We start from the raw sequence: 20514 nt of genomic DNA, 5'->3' as shown, positions 1-20514 counted from the left end.
GTCTTTGTTTCTTTGTATGTTTTTACATGTTTCTTTTGCTGTGTGTCACTGTACATGTGCAGACTGAAGCAAGCGTGCTTGTCCAATCTGAAAAGTTGTCCTCTCTCTGTACATGTGTGTGTGCGTGTATGAGGCAATGAGGCAAATTAATGACATTCTTAAAGCTGTCATGATTAAGAGGCTGATGATTTGATGATGAGGCTGTTGAGCTGCTTCACTGGCAAAATATCACACACTTCACTTTTATTGTTATTAATGAGGTGAATCTGACAATGTCTTTAAGTGAAGACAGAGAGTGTGTGTGTGTGTTTCTACGTGCTAGCTACGGTCGTATCACTAACACACACTCTGCCTGTTTCACAAACACACTAGAGGGCAAGAGACCCTGTGAGGGTTTTCATCTGATCTTGCTTGTTTGCGTGTGTGTGTGTGTGTGTGTGTAGAGAGAGATAGAGGTTAGACTGTTATTTCTTGGTGTGAGGATGCAGATTAAAAGTGCAACCTCTGCAACATATCAACGGCCACACAGCTAATTCTGAAGATATATGAGCCTCAGGGATGTGTGTGTGTGTGTGTTTGTGCGTGCGTGTATGTGTGTGTTGTAGCTGTGGGAGCTGTCAGGATCTCTAGTATTAATTGTATTTCTAGCCTTTGGCCAGTGTATCTTTAGAAGTATGTAATTCCCCCCACATACTCACATACACAGACACACATACACACACGGTCCCAGTGCCTCTCTCTCTTCCTTTACTCTTATTTTGTTGCCTATTTGTTCATTGTGGAAACAGAAACGGGTGAAATCACAGGAAGCTGGAGACAGGTAGAGAGCACCTCAGGTATCAGAGGCCACAGAGACAAAGACACATGCTTCTATTCTGTCAACACAATCAGAACAGAATCAGGCATAAAGTGCGGGGTCGCGAGGGCAAGGCCGATGATGAGTGTGTCTTAAAGAACGTCTGCTTCTAGTTGACACTGGTGGTGGAGAGCGGTCGGAGCATCAGAGCACAAAAGCCTTGGACGTCCCTCATTCAGCTGTAGAAAATCACCTGTCGGATGTGGAGCAAATTCTTCTGTGGACTTTAAATTGATGAAAAAGCAACATGTGATGAACCAAGGACACATCGACGTGCTTCTCCTGGTTCGATCTCCCCAGCGCTCCTGTGTGACTGTCGTATTACAGTAGGAAGAGGGAAACACATCACACCATAGCAGCTGCTGTTTAACAACAACAACAACACACTAAAAGAATATTTGGATTGGAGACCATGCAGCAAAATTTTCTGTGCAGTATCACACTGTACAACAACTCCTGATTTGTCCAGTCTCTCCATCCATTCATAGTCTATCCCACTCATCTGTGGGGCTGAGGACAATCCCAGCTGACATACTGTAAGGTGAGGGCAAGGTACAACTGGACAGGTCACCACTCTATCATAGCGCCAACATAGAAACATACAAATTCACACACTCATATTCACACCTGCAAGTAATTTAGAGTCACCAATCAACCATAGTATGTGTTTGGACGGTGGGAGGAAGCTGGAGAATGTGGAGAGAAACCGCACAGGCACAGGGAGAAGATGTCAAGGAGAACCATCTTGCTGTGAGGCGCCAGCTCTAACCACTGCACCACCATGTTGCTTTCTAACATGCTCATCTCTCGAAAAATATGAGGCCATAATCTCTGAAAGCATCAATGAGTGCTACAGTATATATTCCCTTTGCTGCAGCCCAAAAGGTCGTCCCAAGGTTGAGGGCCACAAGCTGAAACACTCGCTCCAGTAAAGTTTTTGTGTCTACTACAACTGTTGCACCACTTTAGCCAGAAACCTTAGTTTCTTTTTTTTCTTCCACACCTTCCACCATCATTCCTTCTTGCTACACTCTTTAGCTTTGGAGTTGTACAAAATAAATATACAATGTACTACACTGATTGCATAGGGATTCTCAGCTCAGCCATTATTGTTTCCATTCAGCTCTAACTCTACGAGTTCCCTTGTGGTTTATTTATTTCTTTGATTTGCGCTTCGGCTCTCTTGCTGTTTTCCCTCCTAGCTGTTTGTTTGTGTCAATTACTGAAGCTGCCTGCAAATGAAGAACTTTATTTTACCAAATGCACCTAGTCTTACACAGCTTCCCTCTGCCCCAAACGAGCTGGGCTGTAACATAAACGAGGGCTCATTCGGGGAATCGTGATTAAATGGCTCAACAAATGAGAGCTCAGATTGCAAACCAGTGTCTCAGAGGGAAATAAAATCAGCTTTTTCCTCCACAACAACACAGAGAGGTTTTTTTAATCATCGTCACGACATTTTGATCAGTCGTCTAGACAAGAAAACCCCCAGCTAGTCTGAGATTGTCAATAAAGTTTCAACATGGCATCAAGTTTTACCAGAGGGGTTTTTCTAATTTGTTTGACAGGCAGTGGGTTCTAATGCCGTAGAGCAGCTTCAGTTTAAGATGAAAAAATGGGAATTTAGAATTTAAAAGTGGAGAAATAGGAGGGAAAAAACGAGATAAGTGAATGACTGAGGTGGAAAATGAGCAGAAGAGGCAGATGGGAAAAGGGCAAAGGAGGGATAAATGTGAGCTGATGAGAGATGAGATAAAACAGACCGACAGAGAGAAGAGAAGACATTATGAAAAGAGGTATTAATGGCAGCAAAGGAAAACAAGATAAAAAAAATGAAAAGATGAGGAAGGATTAGACAAAAACAAAAGGAGCAGGAGAGCAACATAAAAGAGGATGGGGAGCGTAGGGAGGCAACAAGATTGATTTCCACTCCTCCTTTTCCTCCCCTCCCTCTCCTCCCTGGAACGGCTCCCTAAAGTCTCTGGATTAATGGCTCCATTTCTGCTGCTCATTCATCAGATTCAGGAAGGCATCCCAAAACACAATGCCTCACTAGGCTCTCGCCTGAACTAGATATCTACCTGCCAAAACATCCAATAGACCCTTAAGTACTTTCAAAGGCAGGCAAAACAACTTTATCTCTTCCTTGGGTCAAATCAGGAGGGAGTCACAACATCGTATCGGCACAGATGCTCGTTAGCCAACGTACTGGAGGTAATAGCAGACAGTTCGGCCTGAAGTCGTAGAAAAGTGGAATGAAAAGTGGATCCCAGTGCTAAAAGACCTGGATTTGGTTATTATACTTTTAGCCATGGGTGTTAGCTCTCAGCTGAATAATGCTCCATCTCCCGCTCTTCAGTCAGTGTCCTGACGCTGGAGTAATTTATCCACTGAACTCACATATGTCCACGGCTCATTCACACTGAGCCAGTTTCTACCTGATTCGTCCCATTTCTGTTTACACAAAATTCAACACAGGTTCATATGAAACACAAGATTCATTGCAGGCATAGTCATCACTGATGTAATGGGGTTAGTTAGGTAGGGCCTTTATAGATAGACCTAAGAGACTCTTTGTAAATAATATGGCTTCAGATGGAGTCTGAACAGTTGCTAGATTTTGTAGCATATCAAAAAGTAAAAGTTATACACTCTGCTGCCTTAATGTAAGGTGTGTGGTACTGTAAAAGGCACAACTTTCCAGTAACATTTGGTGATGTTGTGCCAAAAGTAGCTACTTCAGTATAGCTATAGGTTAATAAAGGTACTGCACCTGAGCCAAAACCAGCACAATGTTGCACCACTGGAGCACGTCCCAAAACCACAGAAAGATCTCACCAGGGAGTTCGCGCCATACATGAGGTGCTCAGGAAACAGTGACAGAGAGAGATGGCTTCACATCTGTGGTGCAAACATTAGATGCAAAATTCAAACAGCCAGATTGGAAATTTTGTAGCCATACGTGACTAAAACCACCCATCTCCAGAGTCCATATCTCATACGAGTTGCTCATGTAGGGGCTGCCAGTGAATGCGATATGGAAGGTGATGCCATTTTGTCACCATGACAACCAAGGTCCAGCACACTGCAGTGTGGGTTGTATTGTTGTTGTCAATAGCTACCTTGTTGACCCTTCATTGCAGCAGAGCAACAGTCTGGACCAGCAGGTGGTGAAGTGCTGGTTGTGGTTGGTGACGTTGTTGTTGTGACTTAAGCCACTCGGCTCTGTCGTTCTTTTGATTGAGACCAAGGACCAACTGTGTCCCCTGCTCCACCTTAGGGCGGGGGGGTGGGGGGGGGGGGGCGTCTGGCTGCAGTGGGCCTCAGTGTTGGGCCTTGTCATGTCGTACACCAGCACAGTGACCTCTCACAGTGTGGGATGGTACACACATCGACCCCCGACCCATCCTGATTAATGATGGTGCCACTGCCCCCCCTGGAGGTACAATGGCTCCTTCTGCACACACACACACAGAGACACACACACACACACACACACAGACCAGACTCTCTTTTCTTTCCATTCATCCATACATCAACCAACAATCTTACCCTCTCATTCTGAACGGTCTGTGATGTGTGGACGTGGGTTTGGCAGAGCAGCTCTGATGCAGCGGAGAGATGGGAAATAGATGGAGGGATGCTGATGGAGGGAAATAGCAGAGGGGTGAGAGGAAGAGAGGATAAATCAGATGGATGATGTGGCAAATCTGGTATTTGTCATGACCGAGGGCGGCTTGGGAGACGGCATCATTGACTTAACGATGTAAACAAAGTTATAATTCAAATAACCTCCCCTCCTTCTCTCTCTCACTTATACACTCTCTCTATCCTACTCAATTCAACTCCAGCTGTTTTTTTCTGTTATTTATTTTTTGTCTGTTTCTCCATCTACAGTTGGGAATGTGTTTGTATAGAAGCTGAGAGTCAGATGATCTCCAAACTAAATTTGCGCTCCGACTGAACAGCAGGACCGATGACTTATTCAACGTATAACGTCATTTTGCTGCTACGAAGCTCTGCCTCTCGTTCTTTTTCATTTCGTTGATTTTGCCCCCCCCCCCCCCCCGCCATCCCCTGCTACCTGTGTTTTCCCAAACAGAAATTAACAATCTGTTTAGAGGGGCTCCGACTGATCTGCAGTCAGATTATCTGAAAGATTAGCCGCCGTCATCCCCGACTCATAGACAATGGGATTAAGTGGGCGATGGCTGGCGAGGAGGAGGGGTTGTGGGGTGGGGTGGGGGGGGTTGTTTTGGTTGCTGTTGTTTTTGGCCTGTTCCTCTCTCCAGACCTCAGAGTGTAGCCTAAATGTGATTTCACTAACATGGTTTAAGTATTTGCAGAAACTCAAGCAGCTTTGATTTATTGCTTTTCTTGGGGAAAACTGGTGATTTAATTCTCTCTGCTCGACTTAGTGATGAGTGATTATGTCTCTCTAATTGAGGAATCTCGGCGTGCGTGTTCATTACAGGTACATCACTTGATCTGTTTAAGTATGCATAATTACAGGTTCGTTCACATTTGTTCTCACTGAAAATAGGATCTCACTCTTAAACGTTTGAACGCCTAATCAGGAAGCTGCTGCGTTTTCATGATTGATTTAGGAGTTTGAGTCCAGTTAGTAACTCACATATCTGCGCTGAAGCCATTCCACGATGGGTTGGAGACAAGTTGCACCCAGGATAGATTTCATCCTGTAGCTTTGTCCAGCTTGTTTAACTCAAACACATCATTATTGTCCAGTAGCTATTAATTACATTTGATCTTTTCACCCTGAAATCAGAAGCGTGGTCTCTGCAATCGAGGCTTCTGCTGTTTTCATCATCAGATAATGGAAAGGGCTCCACAGAAGCTCACCCTGCATGACCTCGCCACTCACTTCTTATCAATATTGAACATAAATCTGGCATCAGACAACTCGTCCATCAGTGTCTTCTGCACATAGCAGACAATCAGAAACACATTGATCATATTAACAGCTGCATCACAGAGACTGTCTGTCGACATTCTGTCCATCTGTCGGGATTCTGCCATAAAATCGGCAATCCCAGGAACAGCAGATTACTTAATAGGGTTCAGCCTTTTAAGAAGAAATTCAGACTCTTGAAGCCATGAAGCACCGGGGTGGGGAGAGGGGCTGCTCACATAAACACACACACACACACAGGTCTGCTATCTCTGATGGCTTATCCATGCTGCCGTTGTCTAATCTTACCTCATTAGTCTGATTTTACGTTAACTGTAAGTAGCTTGTTTCAACAATCCCATAATGCACTTAAATGTCCTCATTCAGTTGTCGGGGGTTAAATGAAGGGTTAAATCTAAGCCTGGTTAATTACTATTGGAGGCGTCACTTTGTTTGGCTCTTCCAAACTCAAACAGCCGTTTATAATAACCCATAATGACCCGTCGTCCCAGAGGAATGAACATACATTTTTAACTGAATTGAATTGATTTTGCTGCATTGTGACAGAATAAAAACGAAATAAAAAATGATGCAAACCATTCAGACGGACAGAGTCTGAAATTAGACAGTAATAGAATTTCAAATTACTCTGAAGTAAAATGTTTTTTATGTTCATGAAAGAAAACTCAGCCTGGAGAATAGGTGATTATTTATTTATTTATTCATTCATTATTATTGATGCTGTTAAATTTAAATGATAACTTGTAGGGTTAAATCCTGAAACTTCACTCACTTCTACAGGATTAAAAAGAAGAGAATACAATAGAAAAGATCCCTCCTCAAATTCATTAGATGAAACTTCACTGACATAACACACACACACACACACACACACACACACACACACACACACACACACACACACACACACACACACACACACACACACACACACACACACACACACACACACACACACACTGACCTGTTCAGCCGATTGAATCTAATTGGGCAGCAACAGAGAGTTCAGTCTGAGCAGGCTGTTAGTGAGCAAACCTGAGAAGCCAGCATATGGCCCTGTGTGTGTGTGTGTGTGTGTGTGTGTGTGTGTGTGTGTGTGTGTGTGTGTGTGTGTGTGTGTGTGTGTGTGTGTGTGTGTGTGTGTGTGTGTGTGTGTGTGTGTGTGTGTGTGTGTGTGCGTGTGTGTGTGCGTGTTTGTGTGTGTGTGTGTGCGTGTTTGTGTGTGTGACATATGGGACAGGCAGTAATAACCAGTCCAACTGTCTGCAGATCAATACGTCTGTGCTGATCTCTGGCTTGTGAATCGTGCCTCCTCTGTTGTGACACAGCGTGGCCCAGTGGTCAGACACAACGAGCGTCCTGTTACTAATACATCGCAGGTCGGAGCCTCTGAACCGGTTCACAGCCTTCATGTCCTGTCAGAGTCACAGCCTCGCATATGGTCCTGTCCTGAACTGAATTACCGTCAGTGAATAAATACTGTAAGCACAATTACAGAAAACTCTGCTCCTGTAGCTGGAAGTGAGATGAACCGACCACGACTGACTGAACATATAATTTAATTTTAATATCACTTTCAATCACAGGTTGTTTGGTGAATGTCAGGCAGCTTCTGTTGTCACATGGCACTTTTTATGAAAGATGATGATGAATCCTTGACTTGTGTAACTCCTTTGAACAATATAAAAGGTTTGGTGGTAAACTTGAGTTGCAGCAGAAACTGTCACAATGGTGATCAAGCGTAAACTCTGAGGAAATGTCTGTGGCAGTTGGGAAATGTGATCCTGTAGGTTAAAGCCTATGTTGTGTCTTTTCCTCTGTCAGCAGCTTCTTATGTATCTGAGCTGAAGATCTGACTCCTGTCTCTGTCTCTGTCTCTGTCTCTGTCTCTGTCCCTCCTTCAGATCCCGTCCACGGCCCCCAGAACGTGAACGTGGTGGACGTCAGAGCTCGGCAGCTGACCATACAGTGGGAGACGTTTGGTTATGCGGTGACGCGCTGCCACAGCTACAACCTGACGGTACGCTCGGCTGCACATGTTATGATTCTCCTGCATCATGAGGCAGCTGCAACAACTGCACCTCATTTCATGTAGAAGGCCAAGTTCATTATTATGACACGTTCACTGAAATTTTCTTCTCAGCACTATCAAAGCTTTCTAAGGTATCATGTATTATCATCTATTTTAACTCTTCCAGACTTTAGTTCAGCTCTGTTTGAAAATGGCCTCCAAATACCTGAAGGTTTTCTCACCAATACGACTTTTTACTTTTCAGCTTCTGAATCAAATATTAACATGAAACAAACAAACCAACAACAAAAAATCTTAGGGGTGCTTAAACCTAAAGCTTGTATTAGTGTATTAATCATTATCTTTGCCTTTGGTAACTGGATAAACACATTTGTTCTCTGCCTTACAGCCTGATAGATAGATAATGGTTTTAGCTAACTAGCTGTTAGCATCTTAGCAGGTTGAGTCAGTGTCTGAAACTTCTGAGTCATTGTATTGCTTCGTGATCTGCCCGACTGTCCAAGATGCAACTTTTAAAAAACTAAAACCACCTTAAAACCAATGATGCATTATGATGCATTAGGGCTTCCTGACCCAAATTTCAGTAGATCACAAAGTACTTCATAAGTTTCATATTTAAATGATCAGCAGGTGATCATTGTTAGAGATCTACTCTCACTAATCTAATGATGTAACAGATCTTAGAGGCACTCAATTAACACCCCCCTCTCATCCTCCAGGTGCAGTACCAGTACATTTTCAACCAGCAGGAGTTTGTGGCGGAGGAGTTGATCCAGACATCGTCTCACTACACTCTGAGGGGGCTCAGGCCCTTCGTCACCGTCAGATTGAGGCTGGTGCTCGCCAACCCTGAGGGCAGCAAGGAGAGCGAGGAGATCGTCAAGCAGACAGAGGAGGATGGTGAGTTAAGACGTGACACAACACTGGTCCAACCTGAAGCTCAAAGTCCGGCGAACGCCTCCAGGGAGAATATAAACCCTCCGGCTCACAGAAAATGACTCTTATCTGAAAACAGCAGCAGCAGGTTGGTCAGAATAAACCCAGACGCCTCCATCAGAGAGCACATGATAAGGACGTCAGTGTCCAGCCCACACACTATGATTGACAGGTTCTGGGACAGCAGAGCAGTGGGTGTTGAGCAATGGACATTCAAATGGGTTCAGCTGTTTAGGCCTGTTTGCAGTTGTTAGCATGTAGGTTTTATATTATGGGAAAACTGGTTACTTAAGTTTTTAACAAACAACAGGTGGTTATTTCTTATAACCTGAGTTACCCTGTGTTAGAGGAATGGTGTTAAGATCCCTAAACCTCGAGACCATCAATCAAAAATGAGTACATGTGCAGCGGGTTACTATGACCTACAGTATGTTAGGTTCTGTTACTAGGCAACATCTATGGGTGTAGCCTCTCTTCTGATTTGCTGATACTGGTGAAGGATCCAAAAAAATGTAGCAGATTTAAGGTAAAACCCTCAGTGAAACAAAATCCAAGTGTTGGATGGTGGGTGTGGGTGGGTGGGTGAGCCTTGTTGACAGCTTTGCTGTGACATCACAAAGTCACAGAAGTCCTGACAGCTGGATTTCAGGATCAGGCGTGCATTACAGTATCACAGTATTAATATACTGTAGAACGCAGACCCGTTTTATAATCACACTACACATACATATCTACCTTTTTTACTGCATTGAGATTGAATATAAATATCTATGCAGCTTTAAGAGCTGTTCTCTGTTATTTCTTGCAAATTCGCCAGTGGTCACAGAGTTTAGATATTTTTCTACCCTGTGGTGTTTGTTGAAATTGAGCTTGACTGAGCCACAGGAAGCAGCTGAAGCTGTGGATGAGAGAGGGAAGCCTTCGGAGACGCACCACATCTATAATCACACTGGTTTGATCCAAAATTGCTCTAATCAACAGAAATGTCCTGTTATTCTGCCATGAGCAGTACGAGCTGTGGCTCATACCGACGTCCTCCTCAGACTCGAATGCTCCCAGGCAGCTCACACGATTTCAAAACAACATTTTAAGCTCCCTGTTTCCTTTCCAGAGGCTCCATGTTCTACTAATTCAGAACAGAGTGTTTGCCCCAGCCGCTACTACTAATAATTCACTGCTGCTTCACATTTCAACAACACGCCTGCCATAAAATGCAATCGCTTGAATCCATTAGAGGAGACGCCTGATAAGCGGGATAAGAAAAAAAAACAACCTTCTAATGATCCAGAATCTCTCATCTCTTTCCCGCCCTCCTCAGGGCTCGCTACTCTTCTCCTGATCTCATAACTAATATCCTCTGAATTTAGCTTCTGGGGAACATCACATCTCTGCCTGAAATTCTACCTTTACCCCACACACACAGATGTCAAGTTGTCTGAACCCTTTAAAAACAACTGGGGAGCAGAGATGGCTTTTGGAGGGGGGGAGGGGGAAGCAAAAAAAAAACTAAAACGTAATTGTTTTGTTCTTAATTGTTTTTTATTTAACCATCGTTAATCTCCTGGTTGTAATTCAGTAATTAGGGAACAGAACAGCAATTGTTCACATGGAGGCTAATTGCTGTTTGTACGGTAATGGTTTTATGGAGCTGGGGCTCCTGCAAATGAAGCAGCTACACACATACACACACACATATACATATATATGATTTTTCCTTTTACTATTTAATGTAGCTGATGAAATAGAAATAAATTTTATCCACTGTTAATGGGCAAAATGGGGAATTTGCAATTAACATATTAAATTGCATCTCTCTCCCTCTCACACACACACACACACACACACACACATGCACCAACTCATTTTTCTTAGTTTATTGCAGCAATAACAGAATCATATTCTTCTCTGGTTCTAATTGTGTCCTTTTTAATTGTTTTACCTACCGACTATTAACGCCCGCACACACACACACGTTCACAGCCTGCCCAGTCACGCTCAGTCTCGAACCCTGTTGTCTCACTATGAAACATCCAACGCTGCTGATATAACACAGTCGTCATTTCAGGAAATTATACTTCCATCTTGGTTAGTAAAAAGTTTAAGATTTCTCATGTTTACTCCACAAACTGATTTGCTTTCGTTCTGCTGCTGCAGTGCCGCCACAATGCTAATTTCCTCCCAGAGTGTTTAAGAAGTTCAAATGTCAGAGTGTTAAAAAAAATTGATTAAAGTTTTATCTTAAAGGACATTAAAGCTCCTTGTGGCTGCAGCCTCTGAACAGGCAACAGCTGAGGGCCCCAGGCTTTCAGGCAGTTTCTCAAAACATGAATGCACCGCCCTTAAACAACAAATGACATCTCAGGGGCAGTGTTGACAACTATTTACTGTTTCTCAAACGTACAAGACCTGTATTGTTTAGTAATCATTCAAAACAAAAAAGGAAAGATGACACAGCTGGAGATACACCAGTGGAAACATCTACAGTAACTAACACATTACACATACCTGGTGGCAGATGTTCATACACTGGAAGACCAGTTACCACCTGGACACATCTGGATACACTTGCAATCTGCTCTCATACTTTCAGATTTCTGAAGGTAACATGATAATGTATGTTTTGATAATAAAAATAATAATTCCCTCAGATGAACATCTGTAGGCGGAGACGCTCAGAGAGAAAGTAAGCGGATCAGCGTGATCTCCAAACCCTCTCCCTCCGCACAAAATGCTTGAATCTAATCCAGCTCCACTGGACTTTCAAAGTAAAGATGACGCCAAATCGAAATAAGTTAAATTGTGAAACAGTGGCGCTTTTATAGCCGATTTTAGGATGAAACTACATAACCTGGTCGGGACCTGGTTATGAGCTAAGCATAAGTTACCATGGTGATCTAGCCGGGTTAAAAGAGAGCCACCTTTGTGATACAGGAAATCCTGGCTTCAGACTCAACATAGCTCCATAACACACTAAACTCAATTCGTAGTACACCCCTCAGGACCTTTAAACTCTCTGCTCTCTGCTTATTGTTTGTTGATAGATGGATCAGATGCGAGGCAGGAAATTAATTTGCTGTTTTCAAATAGTTGTTGATGTGACTGGTAGAGGAGGAGATGAACAGAGTGAGGGAGCTGAGCTGCTGCGACGCCTCCACGACCTCCTCTGCTCACGTCTGATAAATAAAGGCCTGAAGCTGCTGCCGCTGCTGAGCCGACCTGACAGCTACCTGACAAATAGGTGTGTCGTGGTTAGGTTAATAGGCTGGTGTGTACAATAAGTGGACATGACATTTGTCTCCTAGGCAGGTCTGTGTGTGCGTGCATATGTGTGTTTGCATGGATGTTTGTTTGTTTGTCGCTCCAAATTGTCTTGTGCCATTATGAACGGATGGACGGCTGCAGGAAAACAGACATGAAGACGCACAAAACGACACAAACACACATCGCACACTGTGTATATGTGTAAACAGTATACAACATAGCCCCTTTTACCCCTCCAGTTACACAGATAATGCTGCATTGTGTGATCAGTCAGTTGTGTTGCATCTGCATTAATGTGTGTTGAGTTTCTCTGCAGTGTTCAGAATCTGTTTTTCTTGCGGTAAAGAAAAAGTTGTTTTAAAGTGTTTTTTTTAAACCAGCTCTAATAACATCAAACGATAGGTTGTTATTTCCACAGCTGCTGATAATGGCTTAATTCATGTTGTTTTGATCTGGATATCCTATCAGTGGTTAAGAGTTTCTCAAAGTCAAACAGTTGATATTAAATATTAAAAGGCAGATCTTAAACCTCTGTATTTGTGACATGTTTATATTCCTCTAAACAGCCAACGTTTTCTATCAGAGGGAGAAAACCTCCCCTCTCTGCGAGGACAATCACAGTCATTGAGATTTAATAATCCTTTTATCTTCAGAGCGTGGGGCCTTTTCTCAGATAACGAAAAAGAAAAACAACAATCAGAGACATCGGCTTTTATTATCTGTTTCTCAACAGCTGTCACTTCTCTAAAAGGAAAATTCATCAAAGTGCAGCTAGTTGCAGGAGTGCAGTTGTTTACGGGGCCATTAATCATTTTAACCGTTTATTTGGTGAGGGAAGGATCAGAGGAAGCTCCGCCCACAAACCACTGAGCAAACTTTCATGTGAAGGAACAGAAAGATTCAAGCGGTCATCACTAACTCAGCCTTTGTTGCTGCTGCTTTGTGTTTTTTTATGCTTCTTTAAACCAAATCTTCAAAAAATAAGATTTTCATCTAAATATTTCAAAGATTGTCACATTTGACTTGCACTTGCAGCTGTGCTTTGTTTGTCATCACCTGTTGTTTATGGCTACACCGACTGAGACCGTCTGATGTCTGAGTGTTCAAAGAGGGATTTTTAACATGTTAAAAACCAAGTTTCTCTACCATGTAACACCCTCTATATCTAATCCTGCATTCCTTTAAAAACAATAAGCAACATACAGTCTTCTCAGATCACGAAAACTAATATACATCTGTCCTGTAATCCTCATATCACAATGTGTAATTTAATCTTAATCCAGCAGCAGCATCGCCATCATCACTGCTTCTGCTGCTGCACGTCAACATGGGTTTGAGATGAATCTGTAACAAGCAGCAGGATTACGACCTGTACGACCTCCTCAATCTCCACATGTGGACACTAAATCAGATATTTTATTGTTTTCTTATTCATCGAAGCTCCAGTATGTTACAGACCTCAGGTTGAACTCCTCCCCCCTGACATCCTAATCAAAATAACAACCCAACACTGTGTTGGTGTAGTATAGTGATGCTATGAAATGCACAGGATCATGGGAGTTGCTGTCTTCAGCTTCTCCTGGTTCAGCAGCTGAATGATCCACAGAGCTCTCCACAACAAACAGACCACAGGATTAAATTCAATAAATCCAATAAAACATTGAAAGACACTAATGAAACAGTTTCACATTAACAATAAAATATTCACTGATGCTTTTTAGCAACATGACGTCTCTCAGCTTGTTCAGCATGCCCTCAGCTTGTTTCTTTGAAAACTTTAGATCAATACATCAACAACTAAAATCTTCATTTGGTTTCAATAACATGTGGACAAAGGGCATGAAATGTTAATGTGAGTAAATTACCAATTGCTCTGGTTGGTGAATAGTGAAATTGAGGGATTTGTAATGATGTATTGAAATTCACTGCATTTTTATGTTGATGCTAATTTTCTTACATGATGATTTCAATCTTAATCGCAGACTTTTATTCTGTTGAACTGCCACTAAGATTCATTATATGTCCTGAGAATAATCCCTGAACATCACTCACAACCATTGCTATACTTCGCCACCTTCGACCTCAAGTACAGCATTCTGTGGACCCCTTGCAGTTTGCATACCGGGAGAACATTGTGGTGGACGATGCAATCATCTACATGTTGCATCGGATTTACTCTTACCTGGATGAACCTGGGTGATATGTGAGACTGCTGTTTCTAGACTTTTCCAGTGCCTTTGACACAATTCAACCTACAGTAGTATTCTGAGAGGAAAGCTGGAGAAGATGGGTGTAGATCCAACCATCATCTTGTGGGTCTATAACTATCTTACAGAGCGGCCACAGTATGTGAGGCTGGGGAATTGCATGTCAGACACAGTGGTGAGCAGTGTAGGAGTACCACAAGGTACTGTGCTCTCACCTTACCTCTTCACACTTTTCACTGCAGATTTCACATCTACATCTGAATCTTGCCATGTTCAGAAGTACTCTGACGACACAGCCATAGTGGCATGTGTGAAGAAGGGACAGGAAGATGAATACAGGGACCTGGTGGGGGCGTTCACAGACTGGTGCAACAAGAACAACTTGTTGCTTAATACATCAAAGACCAAAGAAATGATTATTGACTTTGGCAGGTCCAAAAGATCCTTACGGCCTATGACTGTGGATGGGGTGGACATTGAGAGGGTTCAGTCATACAAGTAGCTTGGAGTACACCTTGATGACAGGCTGGACTGGTCCGTACACACAAATGATGTGTACAAAAAGACACAAAGCAGGCTCTTCTTTTTAAGAAGACTCAGGTCTTTTGATGTCTGTAATGTAATGCTGCGTATGTTTTATCAGTCTGTCATTGCAAGTGTTACATTCTTTGCTATTGTCTGCTGGGGTAACAACATCAAGGTCAGGGACAGGAACAGACTAGACAGGCTCATCAAAAAATGTAGCTCAGTGATGGGGGAGGGAGCGGAGCTGGTAGATGGCTACGGTTAAATGGAGGATGGGGTGTAAGTTGAAGACCATCCTGGGTGACCCCCAACACCCTCTACACAAAACCCTCTCAGGTCAGAGGAGCAGCCGCAGTAAAAGGCTCATCTCCCTAACCTGCAGAACTGAAAGATTTAAGAGATCATTTGTTCCTGCTGCAATCGTTTTATACAACACTTGAATTTCCCTGCTAGGGATGAATAAAGTATTCTCTATCTATCTATCTATCTATCTATCTATCTATCTATCTATCTATCTATCTATCTATCTATCTATCTATCTATCTATCTATCTATCTATCTATCTATCTATCTATCTATCTATCTATCTATCTATCTATCTATCTATTTGTAGCAACTACAAGGGTTTGATGCTCTGAGCAAAGAATGAAAGTCCATAGAAACCATAGAAACGAGCAACAACAAGTCTTTCGGTTTTGATAATGGGAACATGGACGACAGTCGATAGAGGAAGGAGCTAGACGAGCCAGACAGGAAACAGATCTGGATTCAACTGAGGGGGGAGGGGCTAGGGCTAAATAATTGAAAAACAGGAATGGAAAAAAGAGTGAGGGAGAGAGACAGAGGGAGAGAAGCAAAGGAGAGAGAGAGAGAGAGAGAGACAGAGGGAGAGAGAGGGCTGGCTTAATAAAGGAGCCCATTCATTGTGCAGCACGGTGGAAGTTAATCAAGTTATGATTAATGTGTTACAGCTGCTGTTATCGTTTCAATGAAGCCTGTTTTCTTCTTTCTCAGCCCCCATGGTGCACACACACACGCACACACGCACGCACACACACACACACACACACACACACACACACACACACACACACACACACACACACACACACACACACACAGCTACAGATACGCAGTGTACGTCATGATGTGCAGACACACTGGAAAGCAGCATGCCATTGTCAGGGTACACGCTGTGATGCACACAGACACACACATACACACAAAGGTGCCACCCAGACATCTAGGTAGACACTGTGCATCAAAAAAGATTAGAAACACACACACAGACTCACAAAAGTGAGTGATACGGTGTTGAATAAAAATGGCAGCATCTAATTGCGTTTCTTTGTTAGGGTAATTTGATCCGCTCCACAGGCCGAGCCTTAATCAACACCTTGGAATTACTAATCATAATATTCTACTGTCAGACTTATCTGACAGTCCGCGAGTGTGTGTGACTGTGTGTGTGTGTCTGACTCAAAGCAGTTCACGTGAGGAACCAAGTTCATTAACCTGTGACTTTTTCATCAGACAAGTATTCTATGGTGTCAAGTTTTTGTGTAAACATGACAAAAACACATCATGGCAGGCAGGTGAGCTTTCACCGGTTGTTTAGTTATGATGTTTTGTCTAACTCACAGTGTTTTCATTGTTATGTGAATTTAATTATTAGTATGAAAACCAGCCAACCAACAGGGCAGCAGCTGCTGATTCAGTTATTTCACATAGAGACATATTAACAATTTTGATCTCCACCCCACACACACAAACACACACATGCACACGCCTGATCTGTACAAAAACACAAACGACTCAATTAGCCGTCATTTATAAATTGCCCTGATGGCACTTCAGCGCCACCTGTAGACGAGGAGACGTCAAAGCCAATGAAGCTCAGTCACACAAAGCTGTCAGGCGAATATGCTGCAGGAACACGTGCAGGGTGTCACACAAATGTTCTCTGCATTATTGTAATGGGAATTTTTGGGGCAATAAAAGTGCAGAACACGTGAATAATTATGACATATTTGTCAGAACTGTTTCATGTTTTACCCTTAACTCGAGACCTCACCTTTGCCCTTCTTTGGTCTGCAGAGAGAGAAGAGGACGAAAAGCCCACAGATCAATATAGAGATGGGGTTAGGGACATAGATATAAAAAGATATATTTATACAGCTTTTATTTTTTTTTAATTATGAAAGAAGTAGTTGTTATTATGTAAAGAAATTATTATTCATGTTGATTAAGTTTTTTTGACAAAATTTTGTCCAACTTACAACCTTTGATTTAACTGATTTCGATGATATTGTTTTGTTGTGTTTTTTTATTATGTTCTTTTATATTAATTTAAGACTGTAAGTGTGTGGTGATAAGTGTGGTACAGCAACGTTCAGCCCAGGATGACACCTTAAGTAAAGCCCACAGTTTGATCGCTTGAAAAAGCAGCAGGAATACTTTGAAGACAAACACACACACACATAAATGTAAGAGGAAAGGCTGCGGATCGCTTGTTTCTGTGAACACAGTGCAGTGTTTAGGAACGTTTCCCACCTGCAACACAGGAGTCATTCCAGCTTCCTGTCGGCGCCAGACTCGTTCCTTTTTTACATTTACTGTAGTCTAATCCACCAGAGCAGCAGCAGAACAACAACAGCAGATTAAAGGTCAGAGGTCACAGCAGGAAATATTCCTGCAGCTTTACAGCGAGGAACAAAAAGTAAAAAGTGAGGAGAGGCAGCAGATACACGCACGCACACACACACACACTTTACACATTGCAGTCACTCATCCCTCGTGGCTCTGTCTGTCTCCTTCTCAACATTTATAACATTTCACACCCCTCAGTGTGTGGTTGTGTCTGTCTCTGTGCGTGTGTGTCTGTGTAGTAGTTTGCGTTGAGTCAAGTGCTACAGTAGGTGTGTATGTGTGTTTGACAGTTTTACTCCCTGACGACATGTCTGACACTTCTCCATTTGTTCGCCGACATACACACACGCGAGTACATCCACACCTAACCTGACTGAAGTACACACTTTCTTGTTACTAGGTAGATTTTACTATAATGAGTCGGATGTGTGTTGAGCTGAGATGACATCATTCCCAGATGTGGATGAATCCAGATCTGTTATTATAACTTTGATTAGAAAGTTTTATATATTTTTGACAGATGAGTGAAAAGAAGTGCTGCAGTCCTGCTGATGACATTTTGAACAGAATCATTTTAAAACCTAAAGTTCACAATTTTCTCCCAGGATCACTGTTTGATATCATGTTAAAGAGGCAACGACACAAGCACCCTCAGTGCCAGCCAGCTGCTGACACTGACTCAGTGTTTGACTTTGAACTAATATACTTCAGCTTTGAGGTTGAGTCTGATTGGAACGGCGGCTCCCGGCTGAGAGTCGGAGGATTGCGGCGGCGGCTCCAGTTCTGTCTCAGCAGTTGTTCCATTATTCGCCGTCCACAGTGCTGCAGCAGACTCGTCTCCACATGAAACCATCGCAGCCTGTCTCCTATTTGGGCTACAGATGATTCTAGTTTTAATTTCACCACATTAGAGCGCCGATACCTGAGAGTGGAGGCTGCTGGGTAAACTTACCCTGACATGTGGTGAAGCATTAGAAAGATGATTATGACGCCAGCAGAGGCTCCTGATACACTTTTCTCACACTAGAGATTACGTTCAGCAGAAACTAATATTCTACAACGTTTTCCTGTAATTGAACAAGCGGAGACGACGACGGCAGCGGCTTCACCGAAACCAGCTCATAATTAGGGGTGGGCCAAAATATCGATATGGCAATATATCGCGATACTTTATCCCGCGATACGATATCGATATTCAATATTTAAATATCGATTTTTTTTTTCCAAAAAAAAAAAAAAAAAATTCAATAAAAAAATTTTTTTTCAATTTTTTTTTCAATTAATAAATCATGTTTCAGACCTAAATCCAATTGAAATATGTTGTTGTAACTTGCACTTGTATAAAATGGCATGGATAATTTGAATTACATTGTTTTGACTCAGTTTGTCCCATGAATTATCACTATCGTCTGATGTACATACAACTCGGATTTTAAGTGACACAGATATCGTGATGTATCGTGGATGAAATTTCTTGCAATATATCGATAATCGCAGAATCGCTGTACCGTGATATTATCGTTATCGTGGGTAAAATATCGTGATAGTATCGTATCGTGGGGTACCTAGTGATACCCAGCCCTACTCATAATCATCATAGCATCACATTAAAACCATCCCTCAGCAGCTTCTCTGTCTCGTCTCATAAAAGCTCAACAGTTTGTGTCGATACAAAGAAGCTGAGTTCAGCTCTCGTCAGCAAAACGTAATATACAGTTTATACAACAAATGAAAATCCAGACATAATAAGCAATATACTGTAAAGGATGTAAGTGAATATCTTGTCGTATTTAATCACCAAAAACGTCTCTTGGGGTGAAATGTTTCTGATGCAGCAGCAGATTCATCACAAGGACAAACATACAGGATTAGATTTAGTGTAACTCAATGTTTGTGAGTCCGTTCCAGACATTTGAAAGTTTTGCTTCAGTTGAATCACATAATTAGATAAAATGTGTTTGTTGTGTGAGGCGTTCATTGAAGTCAATGAATCTGAGTTCTGACGCCCTGTGATGTCCTCTGTCTCTGCAGTGCCGGGCGCGGTGCCGATGGAGTCTCTGCAGAACACGCCGTATGAGGAGAAGATCTACATGCAGTGGAAAGCTCCCAACGAGACCAACGGGGTCATCACGCTGTACGAGGTCAGTCAGAGGCTTCTCACTCAAACCTCGCCCACATCTGATTCAGGTTACAGGTTTAAATCCACAATCTGCAAGTTGCACATCAGTGTTTACTGCATTCAGGAAAACTCAGATATAAGGTTTTAGGTTGAAATCATTGTGCTACAGAGTGAAGCTGAAAACCTCAGGTTTGATCCCAGGTTTAATGCTCAGCTCAGATTCCACACTTAACCTCCACTGACCAATCAGCAGGATTTTTTTTAAATTTTACACTTTATTACAACTGCAGCAGATACACCAACTTCTCACTATCTCTCCAACTCTTTTGACTCAAATGCAATTTTAAAACTAGATGTGACGCAGATAATCAGAGAAGAAAAGAGACATGGAGAAATGAAAATAATAGTCGGAGGGAAGAGATGCCATTTTAGTCTGTATTAGTTAGATGAATGATATAAACAAACAAATGCAGATATGATAAAAAATGATCAAATAAATGATTAAACTGATAAACAGATAAATATATAAGTGAGTCAATCAATGAATGCATAGACTTTCTTCATTTTTATTCATTTCTGGAAACTTTTATTTCCAAATATTATATTCAAATGAAGGGGGGCGTGGTTACCTCACACTCTGTATTCATTTGGCCCTCAGTCTGGTTTCAGTTCACTCCAGAGGTGCAGGATCAGGTTGATGACAGAGTCTCTGTGCAGGAAGGTGAAATGACTCCACAAACCATCTCCTAGTATTGTAATGTTAAACAGGTCTGAGAAAACACTGAGGTTCTCCTCAATGGCACTGAGCTCCAGACGAGGACTCCCACATTCTTTTGGCCAGGAATGTGAATTTCATGGCATGAATCACAATTTTTTTTGCATTGCCATGAAAAAAGGTCAGGTGGTATATCTTGTTATGGTTCAACTGATCCCAGTTACGGAGCAACAAAATACAGAAATTTAAAGGAGCCTTATACGATTATTGTAGTTCAAAAAATG

At 42.3% G+C, this 20514-nt stretch overlaps 1 protein-coding gene across 1 annotated transcript in view; it reads left to right on the top strand.

Moving 5' to 3' along the window:
* Nucleotides 1-20514, top strand: part of ptprt (protein tyrosine phosphatase receptor type T) — a gene marked incomplete at its 3' end in the record, with an annotated part of 280480 nt that overhangs the window by 91121 nt on the left and 168845 nt on the right. Inside the window, exons 8-10 of the mRNA XM_083971093.1 lie at nucleotides 7691-7806; nucleotides 8538-8718; nucleotides 19428-19537. Of these exons, the coding sequence (XP_083827219.1) occupies nucleotides 7691-7806; nucleotides 8538-8718; nucleotides 19428-19537 (407 nt within the window). The remainder of the gene's footprint in view (nucleotides 1-7690; nucleotides 7807-8537; nucleotides 8719-19427; nucleotides 19538-20514) is intronic.

This window comes from Trachurus trachurus (assembly GCF_905171665.1).
Source record: "Trachurus trachurus genome assembly, chromosome: 5".
Lineage (NCBI taxonomy): Eukaryota > Metazoa > Chordata > Actinopteri > Carangiformes > Carangidae > Trachurus > Trachurus trachurus.
This window is presented reverse-complemented; position numbering and strand designations above follow the sequence as displayed.